At 42.4% G+C, this 24,616-nt stretch overlaps 1 protein-coding gene across 6 annotated transcripts in view; it reads left to right on the top strand.

Moving 5' to 3' along the window:
• The window catches only part of WDFY3 (WD repeat and FYVE domain containing 3), a 343,927-nt gene that overhangs the window by 204,197 nt on the left and 115,114 nt on the right, over positions 1-24,616 (top strand). For all 6 annotated transcript variants that reach the window (XM_085897990.1, XM_085897992.1, XM_085897991.1 and 3 more), the window contains 3 exons: positions 1,982-2,145; positions 9,665-9,742; positions 9,832-10,059. In XM_085897990.1, coding sequence (XP_085754116.1) covers positions 1,982-2,145; positions 9,665-9,742; positions 9,832-10,059 — 470 coding nt within the window. The remainder of the gene's footprint in view (positions 1-1,981; positions 2,146-9,664; positions 9,743-9,831; positions 10,060-24,616) is intronic.

Raw genomic sequence — 24,616 nt, 5'->3', positions numbered from 1 at the left:
TTCCACGATAAGTCTTCCCTGTCTTTTTATTGAAAATAAACAATTGTAGAAATTTTCCCATTTTGTTTCCGTCCTTTCTTGCATTGATCCAGCATGGTTCGGATCTGAGTTTAGCCGCGTTTTTATTTCCGATAATCCGTTCATCCTTGCTGGCACGGCAATTTTCACTGAGCGTGGGGGAGGTTTGGAACGTCACCCCCGCGCAAAACGGGGCATTACTATATATATATATATATATATATATATATATATATATATATATATATATATATATATATATATATATATATATATATATATATATATATATATATATATATATATATATATATATATATATATATATATATATATATAGCCTGGTGTTGGCGCAGTGGTTAGGGCAGCGGCTTGGGATCCAAGAGGTCCTGAGTTCAAGCCCCGTTGAGCCACTGAATTAATACACCAGGGGGTTGACTCAGCCTGTCATCCTTCCGAGGTCGGCGAAATGAGTACCAGTATACTGGGCCGGTGTATACCCCGGTTAAAAGAGGTGTACCATATCCCTGTGTCGTAAGACGCGACCAGGGTTGCGTCAGGAAGGGCATCCGGCGTAAAACATGTGCCAAATCACTATGCGGATCATAATGGATGATCCGCTGTGGCGACCCCTAACGGGAGCAGCCGAAAGAAGAAGAAGAAGAGGATATATATATATATATATATATATATATATATATATATATATATACACACACAGTATATATATATACACACACAGTATATATATATATATATATATATATATATATATATATATATATATATATATATATATATATCTTCTTCTTCTTCTTCTTCTTTCAGCTGCTCCCGTTAGGGTCGCTACAGCGGATCATCTATATGATCCGCATAGTGATTTGGCACATGTTTTACGCCGGATGCCCTTCCTGACGCAACCCTGGTCGCCTCTTACGACACAGGGATATGGTACACCTATTTTAACCGGGGTATACACCGGCCCAGTATACTGGTACTCATTTCGCCGACCTCGGAAGGATGACAGGCTGAGTCAACCCCTGGTGTATTAATTCAGTGGCCCAACGGGGCTTGAACTCAGGACCTCTTGGATCCCAAGCTGCTGCCCTAACCACTGCGCCAACACCAGGCTTAATATATATATATATATATATATATATATATATATATATATATATATATATATATATATATATATATATATATATATATATATATATATATATATATATATATATATATATATATATATATATATATATATATATATATATATATATATATATATATATATATATTTTATCTATTATATATTCATTCATATATATATTTAGCTGCTATTATCGTCAAGTTTATTTTGAGTACAAAGCGGATGCTTTGCATTTTGGGATGCTTTCCAGTTTGTGTTTGTCGAAGTGGCTGCAGAAACATTTTCATTGGGTTAAATCTGTTCATATAGTGCAAGGGCATTGTTTGCATGACATAAGTTGAGAGGATTCTGTACTTGTGCATTTACAGTATTAAATACGGTTTCCACAGCTGTGACATGTTCATTGTGCAGGGATTTATTGCTGTATCTGCCTTCTTGCTTGGGGGACTCCGTTGGAGGCTTTTAACCAGACTCGGTGGTGTAATAGTTTGAGTATTCGCACTGAGTCTGGGAGGTCGGCAGTTCTAACTCTGGCCAAGTCGTTCCAAATACTTTTAAAATGGTGCATTCTGCTTCCTTGATTGGCGCTCGGCATTTAAAAAGAATAGAACATGGACAAACAACCATATGTTGGCAACTACAGCACAGGCATTGATGGGCCTAATGGCCTCTTCCTGCGTTACAGTTCCTTGTAAGGGAACATGTGTTATATTGCACGTAACTGCCTGGCATACGCATCTAATTGTAAAAGAACATGATTTCCGGATTAAATCAAATCGAAAATTGCAGAGGAATTTTGATGATGTGTTTCAGCTCATGAAAAGAAGCTGATTAGCCGAGGTGAAGTCGCGATTACTTCGGCGGCTCAATCTCGACTATACCGCGTGAGCAGTGGCTTTGCGCTTTCCATGCTTACCGGAGGCCGAAAGCACCGCAAAGAAGTTGGCATTACAAGGGCCTGTGTGCCCACAATGCAGGTAATATTAATATTATTATTATTATTATTATTATTTATTTATTTTATTTCAAACGCAGTTGCAAGTTCAAGCACAGAACGAGTGGTCTACATTGGCAGCATTAAGGTATACAGATTAAAAGAAGAAAACAACTGAGGTTATCCACTGTGAAAAGTATGCAGAAGTGCTGACGATTCAGGACTTTCCATTCCTCGGGGCTCAAATAATGCTGTCTTGCTCCAAGGAAGGACAAGTTCAGAAATGTCAGCGCTTCTGTAAATTTTTCACACGAGATATCCTAAAGTCCGAAACTGTATTATTCGTATTCTTTTTTTTTTGTTAAGCTTTAGGAATTAAGCAATTGTTGAAGGTGTTAAACCAGACTCGGTGGCTTAAATGCGATGACGTAAATCGATCCAATTCAACCTGACCCTGGCATAGTAATACCAAAGACTTTAAAAATAGTACGTGCTGCTCCCTTGTTTGATGCTCAGCATTTAATAAGGACAGAGCATGGACAAACAACCATATGTTGGTAACCATAGTGCACGCTTTGATTGGCCACCTGGCCTCCTTCTGCATTGAAGTTCCTTGTGAGGTCGCTCATGTGTATATATGTATAAGTGCCAGTTGTGTCTGTGTGAAGCATTTTCTTTGATTTTTTAAAAAATACAATTCCGGACTGCGAGGTCAATTGCCCCAAAATTTGCTGTACCACATTATCGTAACACCCGTTGGGTCAACATCACAATAAAAAATTGCAATTCTTAATCAAATCCATGTTGAAACAAAAAATAATGCCGCTCTGGCTGATGGAGGAGCTTGGCTTATGCCTCGGCCCTTCTGCTTCATGTTTGAAGGTGAATTATTTGTCAGGAATCAAACCAATCACATTTCAGTATTTATATTTATTTTACAAAATACAAAATGGGTCCACAATCGCTAACGGATTACACTGAGTGCAAGTCGTCATCACACCATCCTGTACGACCTCAAACAAGGAAATGAGGCCATTTGGCCCAACATTACCATGGTGCACTCTCGAGTTAATTTTTGCTACAGCTTTAAACGTCAATCTTCTTGTTGGTTTTTAAAATTCTAAATAACCTGATCTTGATCGGGTGATGCAGCTTGTTATTACGGTGGTAAAGTTAGTTTGGCAGTAAATGTTTGTGGTGGTCATTTGCCATGTTGCCTCCATTGATCGTTGCTTAAAGTGTACGCTGTTGTTTATGATGAAGTCTCAACTGCATTTATTTGAACTACCAATACTTTGCAATTGTATTTTTTGATGTAATGTTATTTTTCATACTGTTTAAAAATTGTGGTGTGTGTGTGTGTGTGTGTGTGTGTGTGTGTGTGTGTGTGTGTGTGTGTGTGTGTGTGTGTGTGTGTGTGTGTAGTTGGTTTAATGATACCGTTTATTACTTTTGTTATAATTCCATTAGCAATGTAAATATTATATTATTGTGCCCCACATGGTTCTTCTTAGGTGGCCAGCAGGTGGCATTTCATTTTGTCGTTGGTTGTAAATTTATTCCAGACTTTTCTCACAATCTGTGCTGTCAGTCTGGAGGTAGGTGGGACATTTGAACATGCATTTGCATGTCCACTCCCTGTGGATGATTCATTTAATATATAAAGAAAAAAGTTTGTTTGTTTGTTTGTTCGTTTATGTCTTCAGATCCTGCATGAATCGGTGCAACCAAACTTTGCATGGCCTCCTCTTTCAGAGAGTGAAAAGTTGAGGGCTATATATGGATTAAAAAAAATTGACCCAAGCGAGAACCAGATAATTGGTTTTCAGGTCTCGATCAGGTCTTGTGCTAATATACTACCTTGCTTTTTTTTTCCTGGGAGAGATCAAGTAATATGGACAGTATTGTGAAGATTGTATGTTGAGGTTGTCATGATTTGTTGTCAACAACACAAATTTCATTATTATACTGTTTACATCTGCGCCTGGTATTAAAAAGATTGCTTTACACAGGTTTATGACAACACTTCCACGTTGAGGCCTCAAGCGAGTATGTTGCTTACACTGCGTGTGTTTTCTCGGGCGAGATCGAGTAATACGTATTGTGAAGATCGCATGTTGAGGTCATATTATGGATGCAAGCTGATAACGGAAATTGCATTCCCTGCGTATGTTTCTCCCCTACCTATAATCCTCCCCATCTCTATACGATCCGTATGTTGTTGTTTTAAACTTTAATTTACCGCATCACGAAGATAAACATGGTAAGATTACTGCCGGAGCACTTCTGGTGTGTTCACTCACGCAAATAGAGATAGCTCTGGAAAGGAACATTTAGGGCACATTGTGCCTCTGGATCTCTTATAACACCACTGGGTTTATGCTTCCTCACCTATAATCCTCCCCGTCTATTGCACAGAAATTTGACAGGCTCAACTATACTGATGTTAATTTCTCAATTATTAATTTTATTTTGCATTCCCAGGTCATGAAAACGAACTTTGCATGTTAATGATCTGCCTCCTACCGAACTACCAATATATTTTTGATTCTGACTTTGAGTCAACTTTCAAAGGAACTCCCAAGGGAGCACTTCTGCAAAGAAATATCCTTAATCTACCTTACTTGCACAGTAAATACTACCAAATGCCACCAAGAAAGACCCCTGATGGGCAGAAACAAATCTGATGCAAAGAGAATGGCAGTCTACAGGTCAATTGAGAATCAAGAGCAGACACAGGCTCGGGTTGAGGATTTAAGCTTAATTTAAGGTTGAGAATCAACGGATAAGACCAGTAGCTACCAGGGTAGCATATTGGGCACCCTTAGAAGCTGAAGCATTTTGATGCAAGTCCATGTGCATTTTGCAATACCCAAGCCTGGTATTTCATGCGAAAAACGTAAGGCCAACATTTCCCAATTTGTCATGCAGGAAATGCAGTGGCCTGCAAAAGTATTCACCCCTCCCCCCCAAAGTTTTCACATTTTTATGACACAAGCTTATTTCATGACGTTTTCAAATCAAACTTAAAATATGGAGTCTTCACAAGCTACTCCAAGGTGATAAAGGTAAAAAATTCAGTAAAATATGAATAAGTTGGATTGACAGAGAAAATCAGACGATTCTCAGTTGCATAAGTATTCAAACCCTTTGCCAAATTAACCCTAAATCACTTCAGGAGCAAATTTAATGTGTACTTGGTTTCACATATATGTTATCGGTAGTTTAACTTTAAAATTAAGGTCCCCCACTTATCTAAGGAGTTTTAAGGTGCAACTCACTTCATCAACCAACAAGGCAAACATGAAGACCAAGGAGCTTACCAAAGAAGTCACACATAAACTGGTGGAGAAGCACTGTTCAGGAGAGGGTTGTAAGAATATTTCAGTCATTCATTATCCCTTTGCGTGCAGTGTAATCCATTATTAAGAATGGAAGATGTATCATACCACCCAGACTCCACTCAGATGAGGTCGCCCATCCAAACTCAGCAGGCGGGCAAGCATGAAACTGGTTCAGGATGTCACTGTAAATCCAACAATGGCTTTGAAAGATCTGCAAGGCTCTTTGTCCGAGATGGAGGTCGGTGTTTATCAATCAACAATATCCCATTCCCTTCACAAAGCCTGCTTCTCTGGTCAGGTGGCAAGAAAGAAGCCATTACTGAAAACGACACATTTAAAAGCTTGTATTGTGTTTGCGGAAATAGCATCTTAATGATACTGCAGGCATGTGGAGAAAAGTTTTGTGGTCAGCCGAGACAAAAATTGAACTTTTTGGTTGAAATTCAAAGTGTTACGTCTGGCGCAAGCTTAGCACTGCACATCACCCCGTCAACATCATCCCTACTGTCAAGCATGGTGGTGGCAGCATCATGTTATGGGGCTGCTTTTCATCAGCGAGGACTGGCAAGCTTGTCAGGATAGAAGGAACAATGGATGGTGCAATGTACAGTAGAATCGTTGATGAAAACCTACTCGAGTCAGCCATGAATCTGAAACTGGGTTGAGGATTCATATTTCAGCAGGACAGTGATCCAAAGCACAAAGATAAATCCACATGGGAGTGGCTGAATAAGTAGAATATAATTGTTCTTGAGTGGCTCAGACAAAGTCCTGACTTGAATCCCATTGAACATTTACAGTGAGACTTGAAGATTTCAGTCCATTGACAATCCCCATCAAACGTGGCAGAACTGGAGCAATTTTCTCGTGATGAATGGGCAGAGATTTCACCTTTTCAGTGTAAAAAGCTGCTGGAGACCTACCCAAAAAGAATCACAGCAGTCATTGCTGTAAAAGTTGATTCCACCATGTACTGGCCTAAGGTGCTTGATACTTTTGCAACCAGTGAATTTTGATTTGTACTTGTTTTTTGCAGGTGTTCCTAACATGTAACCTCCTTCAACTATCTAATGTCTTCAGTGATTTGTTTAGTGTTTCGTTTGATCTCTTCAGTTATGAAAAAAAAAATGCCACATTTATATGATTTTTTTTTAATATATATTTTTATATTGTTATATATATATATATTTATATTTTATATATTTTTATATTTTTTATTTATATTTTTTATATTCCTAGACCTAGACCATTTATATATATATTTTTTTTAGTTATGAAAAAAAAACAGTTCATTTGGAAAATGTGTTTCTGCATAATTCATCATTCATATAAATGTGGCATTAATTATTGGTAGGGGGTGAATACTTTTGCAGGCCACTGTATATAAATGCATATCTCATTGAATTTCCCCAGGCAATGCTTGGTACTTCAGTGAGGACTTCCAATTTGCCATTGCTTGAGCTGACCAACTGATTGGTGGGTTTGCACAGCAACCTTGCATGACACAAGGGAAGAGACAATTCAAGGGATGGGCAGGAGACAGTTGAGAGAATTAGGTGAGCGTCAACTCATGAGAGAGGCACAGCAGAATATGTAAGGCAGAGAAAGCCAAGAGAATTCTGGTACAAGACATCAGAAGGTTGAGTTGTTAGGGATTTGAGATAGAGCAATTGAGGGGAAATGTGTTGCATCCAACTTTCTGAATGGGTTTATCTTACAGTCGCAAAGCACAGTGATATGTGCTGTCCTTTAAGGAGCTCACAGAATGGTGTTCATATATGCGCTGCTCTGGCGCATGCTCCCATACTTGACCTGATCTGACAGAATGGTGGTGCTTTTTGATCAATGACATTTCTGTGTCTATTCCTGAGTGTCATTCAACTGCAGCATTTACATGCTGCATATGCTCCCAAGGCTTTCCTGCCTATACACACTACAGCACTTGTCTACCATTGGCATTCTTAATGCTCTTTTACCTGCATCTCACAACAGCTCCACTTTGGGTGCCTTGAATGCTCTGTGAGCTCCCCATCTGCACCCACTGCACTACCTTCCATATCATTGGTGTCCTCAAGGTTCCCGTTCCAGTGTCTATGAGCGGTTAGAACTATAGTGGCACTGCAAGAAACTGTGATGACGAACAGTCATCTCTCTCATTTTACTCTTCCTTGCTCTCATTTCTTGTGTTCTACTCTCAACATTCTCCTGTCTCTCCCATAACTTGTTTCCTTTTATTCCTTCTACCCCCATTTGATCTTGGATCTTCCCTTCTTCTTTAGTTTCCCATACTTGCCAATGACATTATAATTGGTGATTATAGATGGTTATTTGCCTAGTGTGGGCTTGGGATCCAAGAATCCTGAGTTCAAATCGCACTCAACTGTTGAATTAATGCCAGTGGGGTTGACTCTGCCTGTCATCCTTCCGAGGTCGAAAAATGAGTACCAGCTTGCTTGTATCCTGTGTTGGAGTGGTGACCCATCAAGGATTGTGGCCAATAGCCAAGGAGACTGCTTAGGCAGCACCAATGCTCTGCACAGAGTATGGTCCCAATGGATGGATGGATGGATCGATGGATAGATGGTTCCTTACATCTGCCACCGAAGGTGGACAGAGGTTATGTTTTCACCCCTGTATGTTTATCTGTCCGTCTATAAGCATGATAGCTCAAAATGTTTTGGCAGATTCAGCCAAAATTTCGTGGACAGGTTGGGTGTGTGACATGGACGAAATTATTCGATTTTGGTGAAGATCTGGATCCGCATACTCGAATTTCTAAGTGATTTGTCACGATTGAGAGATAGGGCCAAAAACGATATATTTCAGGATATCTCAAAAAGTTATCGACGGATTATGACAAAACTTAATGTTTTAGGGTAGTAGGGTAAGTGAGTTGCGTAGGTGACAAGAACAAGCTGATTAGATTTTAGTTTGTGACATGCAGATTCTGCCTATCAGTGGGATCCAAAACGTAAGCTGTTCAGCCTGACAGAGGTATGCACACTACCAAGTGCCGTTCTGGCTAATTATAGCAATTTGTTTTGTTCTTGTATGCTGATAATAATTTTGCTTCTAATCAATATGTTGTTACCAATTTGCCTCTTCAGTGCGATTCGGCTTAAAATTATTTCATTTCGGAGTTTCGGAGATCTGGTATCCGATCAATCGTTTAAACTCACAGTTGGAGAGCACAGCTCTCGGGCATTGAAAACTGTGCCCGGATGTGCATGACAATAATTTCCATTAATTTTGAGAGGGTTAATGGAAATTATTACAGTCAATAATCTTTATTTCCATTAATAAGTGCATTTTAAAAAGTATTGCTTGCTCACATTATTGTTTTTCTTATGATTATAATTATTATTTATTTTGATGTCCGATACAAAGACAAATGGTTCATAGAAAGGTTTCATTAGTCTGAACCAGCAAAATGAAATATTAAATTTACCAATTCACTTGGGCTTATGGAGGAGATTTCACTTGTACGACAACAATCAGATCAAGAACCCTATCCCCATAATATAGTGTATTTGTTCATCTGTCTTCAAAACATCCCATCCATTCTATGTTGTGGCATTTTCTCTTTCTGTTAAAAATTTGATTTCGAAAGACAAGAAGAAGCATATCTCGAAGGTTTTGGTCAATTGAAAGGATGTATGCTGCTGTTGCTTGCTAATCTGAGTTATGAACACAAAACATGTTTCTCTGTAATGTGGCGCTCTACCTCAGCATCATAGGAGATATGCACAGATGGAAGAGGGATTTACTCCGTTGGTTTCAGCACGTGAATAAGGAAAATGTTCGCATCTCTGGGCTTATGCTGCAGAATTTACAAACGGTGTTACAAACGATTATTTACAAACATCATCAGAATGGGGTTGGGGCTTAAATGGGACACCGAGCGAAAAAATTCTGTAAGATTGCAGGAAATTAGCAGCGTTTTATTTGCGTGGCATAAGAAAGAGCAGAGATTGAAGTGTTTTGTGTTTTGTGTTTGGTGAGCAAAGCCACGTTTGGTTGGGATAAACACTTTGATATAGGTTGAACAGGGAGTTTGGTAGTTTGAAGCTGTAATTTGAAAAGCCTTGCTGTACTCACGACAATGCAGGGACACATTGTCTGGCCATGCAACCCCATATAGTGTGGTTTTCCACTTGCAAATTATTTTCCTGGGTTGACCTTTAACCTGTCTCATGTCTGTTGCCTTCCCTCTGAAAGGATGCAACTGGTTGGATGTTTACGCACATTGCTATTGTGCGAGACCTTGTGGATTTCCAGCTTCGACAATATGGAGAGGTAACACGAGAAATATAATTTAATAATTGTATCATCAGAAAACACAGATAGGTGTGCCTGGAACTTTTCATTGTTTTCTCTGCACACAGCTTCAGCAGAATACCCTCAAATATGTTTCTGAAGAGTGGGCGGTTCTTGAAGGAGACCTTTCCAGAGAGCGGAGTCTTTGGGGCCCACCTGTGGGTTCACATCTGGATAAGTGGATGCTGGATATGACAGAGGGTCCACGGCGGATGCGTAAGAAGATGGTCCGTAACGACCTTTTCTACGTTCACTACCCATATGTACCAGATTCGGATAACTACTCTGCAGCTGTGGTAAGCAGATCGCAAAAGTTTTATTTTTCTTTCTGCTCTCCTCGTTCTCCACAAAACTTTTATTTTCCTTTCTGCCTTCTTCATTCTCCCGTTTACAATATACTCCCATCACAATAGATACCCAACAAAACAAGTTTGAATAAACCAAGCAGCACTTATATTCCACCATGGGTAAAATGTATTCTGCAAACTGAAATCGTCCTGTTCGATTCTGCTAAAGGCCCTGTCACACCTTGACGATTTAGCCAGCGTAAGCTGACGTATGAAAAATTTGTCTAAAACACGTCGAATACGTATGGGTAAGTTTTGTATACGTTAAGAGCACGCTGGCATACGTCATAGTACACCGAGCTGTTAGACAAATTTTCCATGCTTGAAATTTTTCGACGTATGCCAGCGTATGACTCACACGTTCAACATATGCTGGCCATAAGTTGTAGGCATGTTACGCGATCGTTGACACACGTTACTTGTAAGTTACTCATAAGTCGAAACACATCGAGGTAATGTTTAGCATACCCGAAACTTATTTCTAACCTATGAGTAACGTGTTGTAGGCACGTTACGCGCTCGTTGACACACGTCGACACACGTTACTTGTAAGTTACTCATATGTCGAAACACGTCGAGGTAATTGTTTGCGTCAGTGTTCCAGACTCCCTGGTTGTTGTTTTTTTTCTCTCTCTTCAGGATGACGGTGATTTTGACACTTCGATTTCTAGTGCGGTTATAATATCATATAATTAATAGGCTGCCGCTCAGCGATTTAAATCATAACCGCACTAGAAATCTAAATGTCAACATCACCATCATGCCGAAGAAAGAACATGTTGAAAATTTGTCGACGTACTCAGCGTACTACGACGTATGCCAGCGTGCTTCAGCGTGCTCTTAACGTATACAAAACTTACCCATAACGTATTCGCCGTGTGCCAGCGTATTCAGCAATTTTTCATACGTCAGCATATGCTGGCTAAAACGTCAAGGTGTGACAGCGGCTTGACACTTCGATGTCTAGTGCGGTTACGATTTGAATCGTCGAGCCGCAGCCTATTAATACCCTACGCCGCGTGATCGTCGGTGATACGCTGCCGCGCTATGCATAAGTTAGACTATCATTGGGCATAGGTTGTGAACGCAGATACACGCTCAGCATTCGTTGATATAAGTTAACTATATTTTATCTAAACGTTCTGTGTACGTTACTAATATATTATGCATACGTCCAACTCATTATGAGTACGTCCAAAACTGGAAAAAAAACATCAATAGTTGAGCGTAGCCAGCGTTTTGCATACATTTTGATACCTTGCCATACGCTGGCTAAAACGTCAAGGTGTGACAGGGCCTTAAGTGTTTAATCCGTCAATCCTGAAATATCGCGGGTTTGAATATTGTGTGTTTTGACCTATTGCGGTTCCTCTTTATGTACCAATTTTAGGTATGGTGGGGTTTAATTTTGACCATTCATGGGTTTTGAGCTGAGCTGTGATGGTTATCTCACACCATAAGGCTTCTGTTGTTTCTGCTCCTTAATGATGGAATGGCGCTAAAGTGTAAAACGATCGACAAAAGTGATTCTTTTAATTTAATTTATTCACTGGTTTTTTAATCTGCAGAACAATTTACCAAAGGAACACATCAACAGATTACAAAGGAAAACGATTTAAGAGATTAACAGGGGAGGAATGGTGGGGGCGAGAGGCAAGTTTCATCTCGCTTATAAATGTTTAATCCGTTTCAACGTACCATAAGACTTCATTGTAAAGCCAATTTTTATTTATTATACATGTTTATTTCAATTGTGATACGTTTCTTTTTGGCTGCCGCCGACGTTCCTCTATGTTTTCTCGAAACCCGGGAACCTAACCCCCTTATTCCCATAGGATATTGGTTTTAACTATCGTGGTTTTGGTACTGCGGCATTTTCCAGGAACATAACACCCAATATGTTTAAGGGTTACTGCATATAATAACATACATGCTTCCATTGTCTCTGTTTACCTGAACAGTGTTGTCTTGAACGGCATTCAGCATCTCTGTTCAGTTTTTGTTTTTTTTGGCTTATCCCTGAACATGGACAGAGAAATCAAATGCATGAATGTTACTGGAATGATTCCATGAGTCAGAATCAGTTCAGTCATTTTACATTAGTGTTGCGATTTCCAGAATCTTTAGCAATTTCATGACGTCGGGACTTTCTCACTGTAATCCTTTTCGATTCTGCTAAATATGGAGGACCACCTGACTTGAAATTCCAGATAAATACATTTGTGTCCATCGAATTTCAGTTCAACCTATCCAAATGTTTTCCTGGTAAGCAAATGTCTTTGTCATTTTATACTCAACAATAAGAAAACCGAACATGTAATTGTTGAAGGACTGTTCCAGCATTACCAGAGCCATGTTACAAGGCTCTTTAACATGAGCAGAGGAACCGTTTATAAACTCAGAAGACAGTATCAAGACACTGCAATAACAATATATTCCACGAAGTTGATGTCCCAGGATAACGATTCCCATTTAGGACCGATACATTTGCGTGACCCATCTTTGCTATTGGTTTCAAACTGCCCAGAGTACTGCAAACACACCCATTGGGCCTCACAGAATAAGTGTCAACACTGTCGTGAGACATCTCCGTGTTGCAGGGATTCATGTTTATCATCATGTTCAGCATCCCAGACTTGCACCGTGACACATCAAGCACATTTCCAGTAGTCAAATCAGCATAATCTGATGGACATGGAGGTAATGGGCAAGTGTCATGTTCAGTGACGAATCCAGATTTCTTCTTGAAAGTCATGATGGCTGTGCATGGGTCAACAGAAAATGCAATGAACAATAAGTCCCAGTCTGTGTCCAGAAAGCCATAATTTTTGACGTAAAAGTGTCATCATGTGGGGTGGTATTGCTGAAACCTTTCACAGCAACTTGATTTGTATCCTTGGCAATCTGATGGCAGATCGATACATAAATTGAGGTCGTACAGCAACATGTGTTGCCTACCCTTCAACAACATGGTCTAGGAATCATCTGTATGCACGATAATGTGCCTGCTCACAAGGACATGCAAACAAGAAACGTTCTTATCAATACCATCATTAATGTTGTGACACCCCATCCTGCCATCTCACCAGATTTAAATCCATTTGAATATCTCTGGGATATCATTAATCATTGCATTCAAATCTCTCCAAGACAGCCACAGACCCTTGATGAGCTGGTACAGCAGCTGACTTGGGCATGGAATTCCATTCCCCAGGCTCAGATTGGAGTGTTTGTAAGATCAATATGATGACGGTGGAAAGCAGTGATTTGCAGACGGAGCTGGACATACCTGGTGTTGAGATCGTTTTCACATTGGGATCCAATGTGGAAGTAATATTCGCCACATCAGAGCATTATGTGATTCTGTCACAATGAAATGGGCACACAATTTTTCAACATTTTTGTCTGTCAGACATTTGCACCTCATCTGTGTTTAAAGCTCATCCACATAATTAAATCGTGCCAACACCAATTATATACCTGTTCAGTTTTTTCATGGTGAAGAGTGCATTGTGATTCTGAAGTCAATGTTTTCCTGGACATTTTGTGCTCGGTTTTACACAATGCTGAGCAACTGTACCGCAGAGTCGGTATAAAGATATTTTCCTTAATTATTTACAGTACTTTTGAAATATGTAGCATTGCCTTTGTTCTTGTTATTGGGTATGCTGTCACTGACATTTGGAATGCTCCTGCTTCTCCACTGCATACCTGGCCCCTGTGCTCTACTGTACTGGTGCTCTGTGAATTTCTACTTTCTCAGCAATTGTTGGGTATTTTCTGTAAAGTATCGATACAAATACATACATGCATATTTGAAGTTAAAATGAAGTCAATGACTGAGACGAAAGTTTTATTTAATTGAACGTTTCAAGCCCTCACTCGAGCCCATCAACAAAGATAAGATAAATAAAATAAAATAAATTACCGCATGCACTGCCATCTATACACAAAGTTGAGAGATTAATCATCCTGTTTGATGGCACCTGGGTTAACTAATTACTCCTAATTGCTTCTTTGGTGTTTTCCATGAGAGTGTTCGGTGATTAACAATGATCAGTGTGTTTACTGTTGTTTGAGCTGGTGATGTAATACTTGATATGCCAGGTGTAAATCTACTTGTCTATTAATTGAATTGTCATTTAAATACCAGGCCTCTTGTAGCTGTCTGGACATTCAGTTGTCCTCTTCGCTTGTCCGATCACCTCAGCATCAGTAAACATTAATTGGTGGTTGTTGTATGCTGGAATGTTCGAGGATTGATGTCACCAAGGGGTGAGCGTGGGCATGTGCAATAAAGAACTTTGGTTATGGCAGGGGTTGCCAACCTTCTTTTAAATGTGAGCGACTTTTGATTAATAAAATATTTCAAGAGCTACTCAGACATAAATTGAACAAGCCGGTAGGCAACATGGGTGGTCGCTATATAATTGTATACTAGTCGTACAGTTTTTGACGGATCGGGCTGAAATTTTTTGACAAAGAGGTTGATTATAGTGCGCATAAAAGCGCAGAAGCCGATTTTTGATTTTCAAAAAAAAAAATTTCGGATTTTTTTTCAAAATTTTCAGTCCCGTTGCAAGGCAACGGTGGCGTCCATAGCAACGGTGCTCAAAACCATACAACTAGATCCTGGTATGAACTTACCAGTCAAGTTTTATCAAAATCGGTTGAATCTAAAAGGTAGATTGGCAAAGATAGGTCGAGCCAATTGGGAAAGCCACTTTCATTGATACTTTGTGGATGTTACTCTACTTTTCAGGATCCACGAGACTCCAGAAATGTGTGGCAGATTGCCTTGATTTCAACTGAATGTCATTTTGAAAGCTGATAATCTCCATTTCCAAAGGGTTACAATCAAGGTCAAACATCACACTGATTTGTTCAGAAATGTCACTAACATCAACTTCCATGAAGTGCTGTGTCGTTAAGTGGGCATCACACAGGGCTCCATCTCCTCAAAATCATGAAATCTGTCATTGAACTCTTGGCCAGGCCTGGTCAGGAGATCATTGAACTCGTCGATGTCCAGGATTCTGACAGCAACCTCATTTTCTGCTTGTGTTTGGAGCATGGAAGGAAAATGGTACATTCTCCTTTTCTGGACGTGTTGCATCAGAAGGTTGCATTTCGACTTGAAAAGCTTTCACTGCACTAATTATGTCAGCAATTGTCTTCTGTTTCCCATGAAATCCACAGTTCAAGGTGTTCAGTCTTCCTGTCATATCTGTTAGAAATGCCAAATCAAACAGCCACGCAACGTCTGATAATTTGGTGGGTGATATCATCGCTTCTTGACTCCATGAAAACTTCAATTTCTCGTAAGAGTGAAAGAAATTGACACAGTATCATGACAACGAAGGAAGGACTCTTCCCATAAAATAGATATCTTGCTCTGGCAACCACACCTCTCTCCCTCTCTCCCTCTCTCCCTCTCTCCCTCTCTCCCTCTCTCCCTCTCTCCCTCCCTCTCTCTCTCTCTCTCTCTCTCTCTCTCTCTCTCTCTCTCTCTCTCTCTCTCTCTCTCTCTCTCTGTCTGTGTCAGCATATATTGCCGTTGCTGCTGTTGTTGTTTGTTTGGCTGAATCGGTTCTGCTCAAACAGACCCGCTGCACATATGGAATTTTCATCAGTTGAAAATTAATATTTCGTGACGAGTTTCCTGCAGTGATTTTTGACCCGGATTCTGAGGAGCATTTTTTTTTTTTTGGAACATTGTCGCGGCTCATATGAGAGCTCACACACAACACATAGCAAGGGTGGCATGAGACAAGAGGGGTGGGAGTGGGAAGGACAAAACAGTGGGGAACAGAGACATCAGGAGATCTGTGGAAGGGAGAGGGATGGGGCAGGGAACATGGGGAATAGAAGATGGACATTGCACGGACTTTCAGGAAGGAAAGCAGGGAATTTGAAGGAGGTGGGCTTGGGTGGATTATCGGGGGAAGAAAAGATCGAGGATTTGGATGGGGGATGATAAGAGGTGGTAGTGAACAGGTGTTTTAAAGGCCTGGAAGAAGAATAGGATTGAAGAGAGTGTGGAAGTTTATTCCAAAGGCGGGGAAAAAGAGGAATGAAAGAGTGAAGGTTAGCAGTGATTCGTGATTTTGGTAGTTTTACCAGGAGGGGGTTGTTGGCAGACCTTGAGCACCCTGTGGAAATATGGTGGGGCCAAATCGCAGACAGAGTAGGGGGGGGCAAGACTGGAGAGGAGATGGTAGAAGACAGAAAGACCACCGACCAACCTGTGGTGATTGAGTGAGAGGCCCAAAGACTCAGCCTCATCGTGGGAGATGCCAATGATCCGAAATGGCTTGGTTTCCACAGCGTGAACCTGAGAAAGGTGGGAGGCAGGAGCACCAGCCCAGAGGAGAGAGCAGTACTCCATCAGGCTGCAGACGAAAGCTTTGTAAGTGGTCAGGAGCTCAGGTGGGTTGAGGAAGGACTTTGCACGATGGAGGATTCCCAGTCAGCAACCGGCTTTGGAGGCCAAGTTTGAAATGTGGCTTTCCCAGGAAAGGTCATGGCAGAGAGTGAGAACCAGAAGCTTGAAAGAAAGGACTTCTTCCAGAGGATTGTTGAGATGGGGCAGTTCCAAACATTCCTTTCAGAGAGTCAAAGTGTGAGTGAGAGTGTGAGATTTGTCCGGATTGAAAGACATGTTCCATGTGTTGGACCAGTTTGTGATTTTACCCAGATCTGCAGTGAGCGAATAAGCTGCTGCTTGCCACTCTGAGGGAGGATGGATGGCATGGCAGAGGGTGGAGACATCAGCAAAGAGATAAAGAGGATTTTCCAGAGAGTCGGAGAGATTATTGATGAAAACCAGAAAAAGAACAGGGCCCAGAACACTACCTTGAGGAACTCCAGCCTGGACAGGAAGGGGGGATGAAAGAACTCCATTTAGGGCCACACGGTGACTGTGACAGGAATGGAAGTCTGCGAGCCTTGAGTGGAGATGGCCTTGGACACCATAGGAAGAGAGTGTGATGAGCAGGGCAGGGTGTCAGACCATGTCAAAAGCACGTGATATGTCTAGGCATATGGCTCTGATTTCATGTCCGGCATTGAGGACCTCCATCCATTGTTGAGCGAGCAGAAGCAGCATATCCAGGGTAGAGTGACCTGGTCTGAAACCAAATTGATGATTGGAAATCAGGTCATTGGAGAAGAGGAAGGATTTAATGTCTGAATCTATGATGGATTCATAACCTTGCTTTGATTAGGAGAAGGCTGATTGGTCTGTACATGCAGGGATCTGTTTTTGCAACTTTTTTTACAGGACAGTAATGTTTGCTGATTTCCAGGCAGATGGCAGATGACCTTGAGCAAATGAGAGGGTGAATCGAACAGTGAGAGGGTGAGTAAGAGCAGAGGAGCAGGTTTTTAGGACACGTGGGCTGAGGCCGTCTGGACCGATTGCAGAATCTGAGTCGAGGTTTGACAGCAAGCTCTCCGCTTTGTCAGAGAAAAAGGACACAGAGTCCAGGGACAGTTGGGTGTGACTGGGTGAAGTGGGTACAGAAAGCGATGGGTTTCGGACCCAAGATTTAGATGCAAACGCCGAGTTTAGGCATTCAGCCTTTTCACATGTGGTATCAGCAGTGCGGCCATTTGAGGTAAGGGAGGGATGGAGGGGGAACATACACCAGAAACAGATTTTATTAGAGGCCACCAGGTTTGGAGGAGGGAGAGACGTTTGAGAGTTCAGACGAGCTTCGAAAGATGTTTTCTGCCTCTCTTGAGGGTAGATACACACTTGTTCCGAGCTTTATGGAAGGAACTGAGAATTACCCACAGTTGGGTTTGCTTTCCCTGAGGCAAAGGCAAGTTTTTTTCAGGACAACTGCCTTAGTTCATGGGCCCAGGCCAGAAATTCTACTTGTCGGTACCATCTAAGGAAACCAATCCTAGTTATGATTTTTGAATTGGTGGATATATATATATATATATATATATATATATATATATATATATATATATATATATATATATCATATTTTGATGTGATAACCATTGCAGACTGGCAGCTCATTGGTAGTTATCATCTCCGGAATGTACCCACCCTCCGCATAATGAAAGCAAAAAGGCAAACTCAGAAACATTCACTAATGATGCAATTGCTATTTCCACATGGGGCTAGAATGAACTGCAAACCACAAATACATGTCTGAAATGCTTTATTTATACCATCCGAATAATCATTTCTGTCATTCCTGAAGGCAGAATTTGTTTTATGGCAGAAAGGGGTGAACAATAGGGCCTATCAAAATGTTGCTGATTAGTGACTTTCAGTACATTTTAATTTATAATATTGTCATACAAGTTCCCTGGGTAGTGCTACTGAGCCGCAGTAGCCTACAACATGCACATGTTGTATGAGGAAAACATTTATGAACATTTGACAAGTTTCTACCACAGTTAAAGGAATTGCCCTTCCCCTACCCTAGTTCCAACAAGCGTCCAAAATGTGAAATTTATGGATAACCCAAATTTCACCACGCTACTGTGGCATGTTTATGTACTATGTTTTACTCATGCATATTTGTAGCCATGAATGTCCTTGTGGTTGTGCCAAAACATTCACACCATGGATCAGTAGTCCAGTCTTCATCACTGTTATCAGCATCAGAGTCCTCGAGGTCTACAACCTCTTCCTCGACATCAGCGGGCTGGTTGCTGCAGGTTCGCAACTTGCACATGTCAGTGCACTTCAGGCTATTGGCAAGGCACGTGCAGTCTGGGAGTTTGCACGAACGTCCACACTTGCAGGAAAGCAGTTGCAACACTGCATCCGGTGCTGGAGAACCCTGCATCCACTCGATGGCCAGCTTCCCGTCATCAGTGGTCCACCCACAACCCTTGGGACTTGGAACAGAGGGTTGGCATTGCAGACAGTGCCTCCAAATTGCAGCCTGGTAGTTTGCACGGAGGACGTGCATGAAGAGGCAGTCTTCACATGGTGGAAGCTGACTGGACTCTACCTCTCCCCGTCTGGCACAGAAGAGTTGATGTCGGAGTTCATTGACTTTCATAGTGTTAATAGACGGCACGTACATGTGGCAGGTGACCTCTTGCAGCTTCTGAAAGAGCTCTGTGGATACTTCCCATGAATGACCGAGCTGACTGAAAGCATCTTGGTAGGTCTTATCTGACTTAATTTGCTTCAAGGCTCCCATCTTTCCCCGGCCTGCAAAGGCACTGACTGTATCACAACCGGAGAACACGTGCAGTCCAACCAGGGCATTACAGACACTGTCTCCCAACGATCTAGCAAGCTTGTCAATGTCTAGGAACCGTGTGCGGGTTTGCCTACCACACTTCTGATACACGGGGCATGGGATGTCCTTATTGAAGGCAAGACACAGCACGAGGACATCTGTATCTTCGGCAGTGATCACCACAGCCTTGTACCCAGCCTCTGCTGCATGCAGAGCATGCAGAAGCATTCGGGTGTCTGCTTCCTCCTGCGTGGACTTAAGCTCCGCCACTTCCTCCCAGTGGTCCTTGGTTTTTTGGGTTTTTTTTATTTTCCCCCAAAACGTCAATATCTCAGAATGGTAAAATGGTAAAAATGCAAAATACATACACTAAGCTGCTCTTGTGGAACGGTTATCACATATTGAAATAATCATATAGTCCCTACCAATAACTTAGTAGCCCTAAAGTTGGGTTTCCTCAGATGGTACCGATATATACCTGGGCCCATGGACTACCTCACCACAAGCTCCAGTGAACCATGGGTGGGAGGAAGGGTAGGACAACTGAAGACGAGAGGGGATAAATATGTGCATGAGGGAGAGAGCCAGTTTCTTTGAAAGAATTCCCAGGATAAGCTGATGTTGGATGAAGGTGCGATGGGAGACCAGTCTCGAAGTGTGATGGCTGCTTGGAGACCCTGCCAGTTGGCTTGATTGAAATGCCAGACCCGACAGCACTGAGGTGGTTCTCTGATAACAGCCAGAGAAATGTCCAATTTGACAAGCACGTGGTCAGAAGAACCGATTGGAGCGAAGGCAGAACATATTTTCAGGGAAATTTGTCAAAATCAGATCCAGAAGAGATGGAGTACCATTGGTTGAAATCCGGATTAGGAAATTGACCGATTGAGTCAGTCCCAATGAGTCGCAGCTTTTGCTGACGTGCCATGGCAGGTGAGAGAGGTACCCACACCCAGCCAACTGGCTTGATAACAATTGAAGTCACCACACATGAGGAAGAGAGAGTTTGGATGAGAAGATAGAAGTTGGTCCATGTTTTCCCATAGTGAGGTGTAAATGGAGTCATCACTGTGTGGTGGACAGTACAGTACACATATATATATATATACATGAGGTGGGAATGGAGGGGAAGCCATTGCCAGAGGTATTCCTGTGGGTTTGAGGGAGTGCGGGCAGTGCATGGAGAGTGAGGAATAGAGTCTTTTATGAAGAGAGCAACTCCTCCACCAAGATGAGGCTCAGGTCTGTCATTCCGGAGGAGGGAGTAACCAGGGAGAGATACTTGGGAGTCAGACACGTCTTGAGGGAGGAAAGTTTATGTTAGGCAGATTATGTCTGGTTTGTCAGTGGCAACCTGTATGGAAAGATCTGTAAGGTTTGAGTGAAGACCCTGGATATTTGAGGTCCACTCTGTTAATGAAGAGGGAAGGGAGGAGGCTTTGGGTGCAGGGGATGGGAGGGGAGGAGGAGGGTAGGACAAGGGAGGAGGGTGGGGAGGTCAGGAGAGTTGTTGAAAGAGCGTGGGGGATTGCAGATGCATCTTGGTTGAACTTTCAGTATTTCTCTCTTCGCTACATTGGCTGAGCATTATGTTGACTGGAAGACTGCCGGCGTTCAGCAGGAGGATGAGAAAGGTTGACCTTCCAAAGATCTGCGGCTGGATCGTCAAGGTGTGGGAGGAGATGCCGTCGGACATCATCAAGCGAGCATTTCTGAAATGCTGCATCTCCAACAACATGTACGGTTCAGATGATGACATCATTTGGGAGGAGGAGGCTGCAAATGACGGTGACAGCGACGGGGACTTTCTCTACGCTGATTCGGACACGGAGTTGCATGCCGTCTTTGACGAGGAAAACTTTGATGAGGATTTCCTCGGGTTGAGCTGATAAGCTTCATCAAACCCAAATGGCCCTTTTCGGGGCCACAAATCCACAAGAAATATGTATGATACTGTCACGAATCCCTTTTCTTCCATTTTCGAGGAACAAAAAGAAATCCTCTTTATAATATTAAATCATAAGAAAGAAAAATAAGAACTTCTTGGTCTCCTCTCTTCTCTCTTCAACTTCTTGAAAATGAGAATAAGACTTTAAGACAAAATTAAGCAGACTTGGGAGTTAGCATGTTGATACCTCCGTTACTTTGTTCCGTACAAAATTAATTCATGCACAAACGTATTTAAATGTAAATCAGAAAATAAAATGATCAATATATTCATTTATTTTGAGGGTGAAAAACATGGGTGTGGTTAATACACTGGAAAAGTTATTATTATTATTATTATTATTATTATTATTATTATTATTATTATTTTTTGAATGTGAAATATAGGGGTGTGGTTGATACATGGCCACGGTTCATACACCACTAAATACGGTGCATGTACCATGATACATACTCTATGTACAGATTAGATATTGGGGTCAAATGGTCTTTTTTTTTAATTTTTTTTTATTTTTTTTTTGTATACCTTGGTCGAGGCTCGTATGAGAGCTAACACACAACTCACAGCAAGGAGGCATGAGACAAGAGGGGCGGGAGTGGAAGGGACAAAACAGTGGGGAACAGACACATTAGGTGAACTGTGGAAGTGAGAGGGATGGGGATGAGACGGGGAACATAGCGAAGAGAAGATGGACATTTCAGGGACTTTCAGGAAGGAAAGTAGGAGAAATGAAGGAAGTGGGCTTGGGTGGATTATCGGGGGTAGAAAAGATCGAGGATTTGGATGGGGGAAGATAAGAGGTGGTGGTGAACAGCTGTTTTGAAAGCCTGGAGGGAAGAATGGGAAAGAATAGAGTGAGGAAGTTTATTCCAAAGGCGGGAAAAAAGAGGAATGAAAGAGTGAAGATGAGCAGTGATTCGTGATTTTGGTAGTTTTACCAGAAGGGGGTTGTTGGCGGACCTTGAGCGCCCTGTGGAAATGTGGTGGGGACAAATCGCAGAGAGAGCAGGGGGGGGGGCAAGGCTGGAGAGGAGTCTGTAGAAGACAGAAAGACCACCGACCAACCTGCGGTGATTGAGTGAGAGGCCCAAAGACTCAGCTTCATTGCGGGAGATGCCGATGATCTTAAATGCCCTGGTTTCGACAGCGTGAAGCCGAGAAAGGTGGGAGGCAGGAGCACCAGCCCAGAGGGGAGAGCAGTACTCCATCAGGCTACGGACAAAAGCTTTGTAAGTGGTCAGGAGCTCAAGAGGGCCGAGGAAGGACTAAGCACGACGGAGGATTCCCAGTCGGCGACTGGCTTTTGAGGCGAGGTTGGAAATGTGACTTTCCCAGGAAAGGTCATGGCAGATAGTGAGACCTAGAAGCTTGAAAGAAAAGACTTCTTCCAGAGGATTGTTGAGAAAGTGGATGGGGGGTTTTGTAAACGGTCCTTTCGAAGAGACATAGTGAGAGTGTGAGATTTGTCTGGATTGAAAGACATGTTCCACGTGTTGGACCAGTTTGTGATTTTATCCAGATCTGCAGTGAGCGAAGAAGCTGCTGCTTGCCGGTCTGAGGGATGACAGATGGTACGGCAGAGGGTGGAGTCGTCGGCAAAGAGAAATAGAGGATTTTCCAGAGAGTCCGAGAGATCATTGATGAAAACCAGAAAAAGAACAGGGCCCAAAACGCTACCTTGAGGAACTCCAGCCTGCACAGGAAGAGGGGATGAAAGAACTCCATTTAGGGCCACACGTTGACTGCGACAGGAGAGGAAATCTGCGAGCCATGAGTGGAGATGGCCTTGAATACCATGGGAAGAGAGTTTGGTGAGTAGGGCAGGGTGCCAGACTGTGTCAAAAGCACGTGATATGTCCAGGGATACGGCTCGGATTTCCTGTCTGGCATTGAGGACCTCCATCCATCCATTGATGGGAGAGCAGAAGCAGCATATCCAGGGTAGAGTGACCTGGTCTGAAACCAAATTGATGATTGGAAATCAAGCCATTGGAGAAGAGGAAGGATTTCATATCTGAGGCGATGATGGATTCCATCACCTTGCTGATGATTGGGAGAAGGCTGATTGGTCTGTAGTTACAGGGATCTGTTTTTGCACCTTTTTTATGCAGGGCAGTGATGTTAGCAGATTTCCAAGCAGATGGCAGATGACCTTGGGCAAATGAGAGGGTGAATAGAACAGAGAGAGGGTGAGCAAGAGCAGAAGAGCAGGCTTTGAGGACACGTGGGCTGATGCCGTCTGGACCGGTTGCAGAATCTGACTCGAGGTTTGAAAGCAAGCTCTCCACCTTGTCAGAAGAAAAGGATACAGAGTCCAGGGACAGTTGGGTGCGACTGGGTAAAGTAGGTAGAGATAGTGATGGGTTTAGGACACAAGATTTAGCTGCAAACACCGAGTTTAGACATTCAGCTTTATCACGTGTGGAATCAGCAGTGCGGCCATTTGAGGTAAGGGAGGGGATGGAGGGAGAACATACACCAGAAACGGATTTGATTAAACGCCACCAGGATTTTGAGGAGGGAGTGACGTTTGAGAGTTCAGACTTGAGATGAGAAAGATGTTGTTTTCTGGCTCTCCTGAGGGTAGATACACACTTGTTCCGAGCTTTGTGGAAAGAACTGAGATTGCCCTCAGTTGGGTTTGCTTTCCATGAGGCAAAGGCAAGTTGTTTCAGGACAACTGCCTCGCCACAAGCTTCAGTAAACCAAGGGCGGGAGGAAGGGTAAGACAACTGAACACGAGAGGGGATAAATCTGTGCATGAGGGAGAGCAAGTTTCTTTGAAAGAATTCCCAGGATGAGTTGATGTTTGAGAAAGTAGTGATAGGAGACCAGTCTGTAAGTTTGATGGCTGCTCGGAGACCCTGCCAGTCGGCTTGAGTGAAATGCCAGACTCGACGGCGGTGAGGTGGTTCTCTGATGACAGCCAGAGAGATGTCCACTTTAACAAGGACGTGGTCAGAAGAACCAATTGGAGCGAAGGAAGAGCAGCAGATATTGTCAGGGAAATTTGTCAAAACCAGATCCAGAAGAGATGGAGTACCATTGGTTGAGATCCGGGTCGGGAAGTTGACCGATTGAGTCAGTCCCAATGAGTCGCAGAAAGCTTTTGCTGAGGTGCCATGGCAGGTGAGAGAGGTACCCACACCTAGCCAACTGGCGTGATGACAATTGAAGTCACCACATAAGAGGAAGAGAGAGTTTGGATGAGAAGATAGAAGATGGTCCATGTTTTCGGATAGTGAGATGTAGATGGAGTCATCACTGTTCGGTGGACGGTACAGTGCACATATAAACATGAGGTGGGAGTGGAGGGGAAGCCGAAGCCAGAGGTATT

Source organism: Eptatretus burgeri, chromosome 10 (assembly GCF_056783735.1).
Source record: "Eptatretus burgeri isolate ZD-2024b chromosome 10, Ebu_testis_v1, whole genome shotgun sequence".
NCBI lineage: Eukaryota > Metazoa > Chordata > Myxini > Myxiniformes > Myxinidae > Eptatretus > Eptatretus burgeri.
The sequence above is the reverse complement of the archived record's forward strand: the minus strand, read 5'-3'. Positions and strand labels throughout refer to the sequence as shown.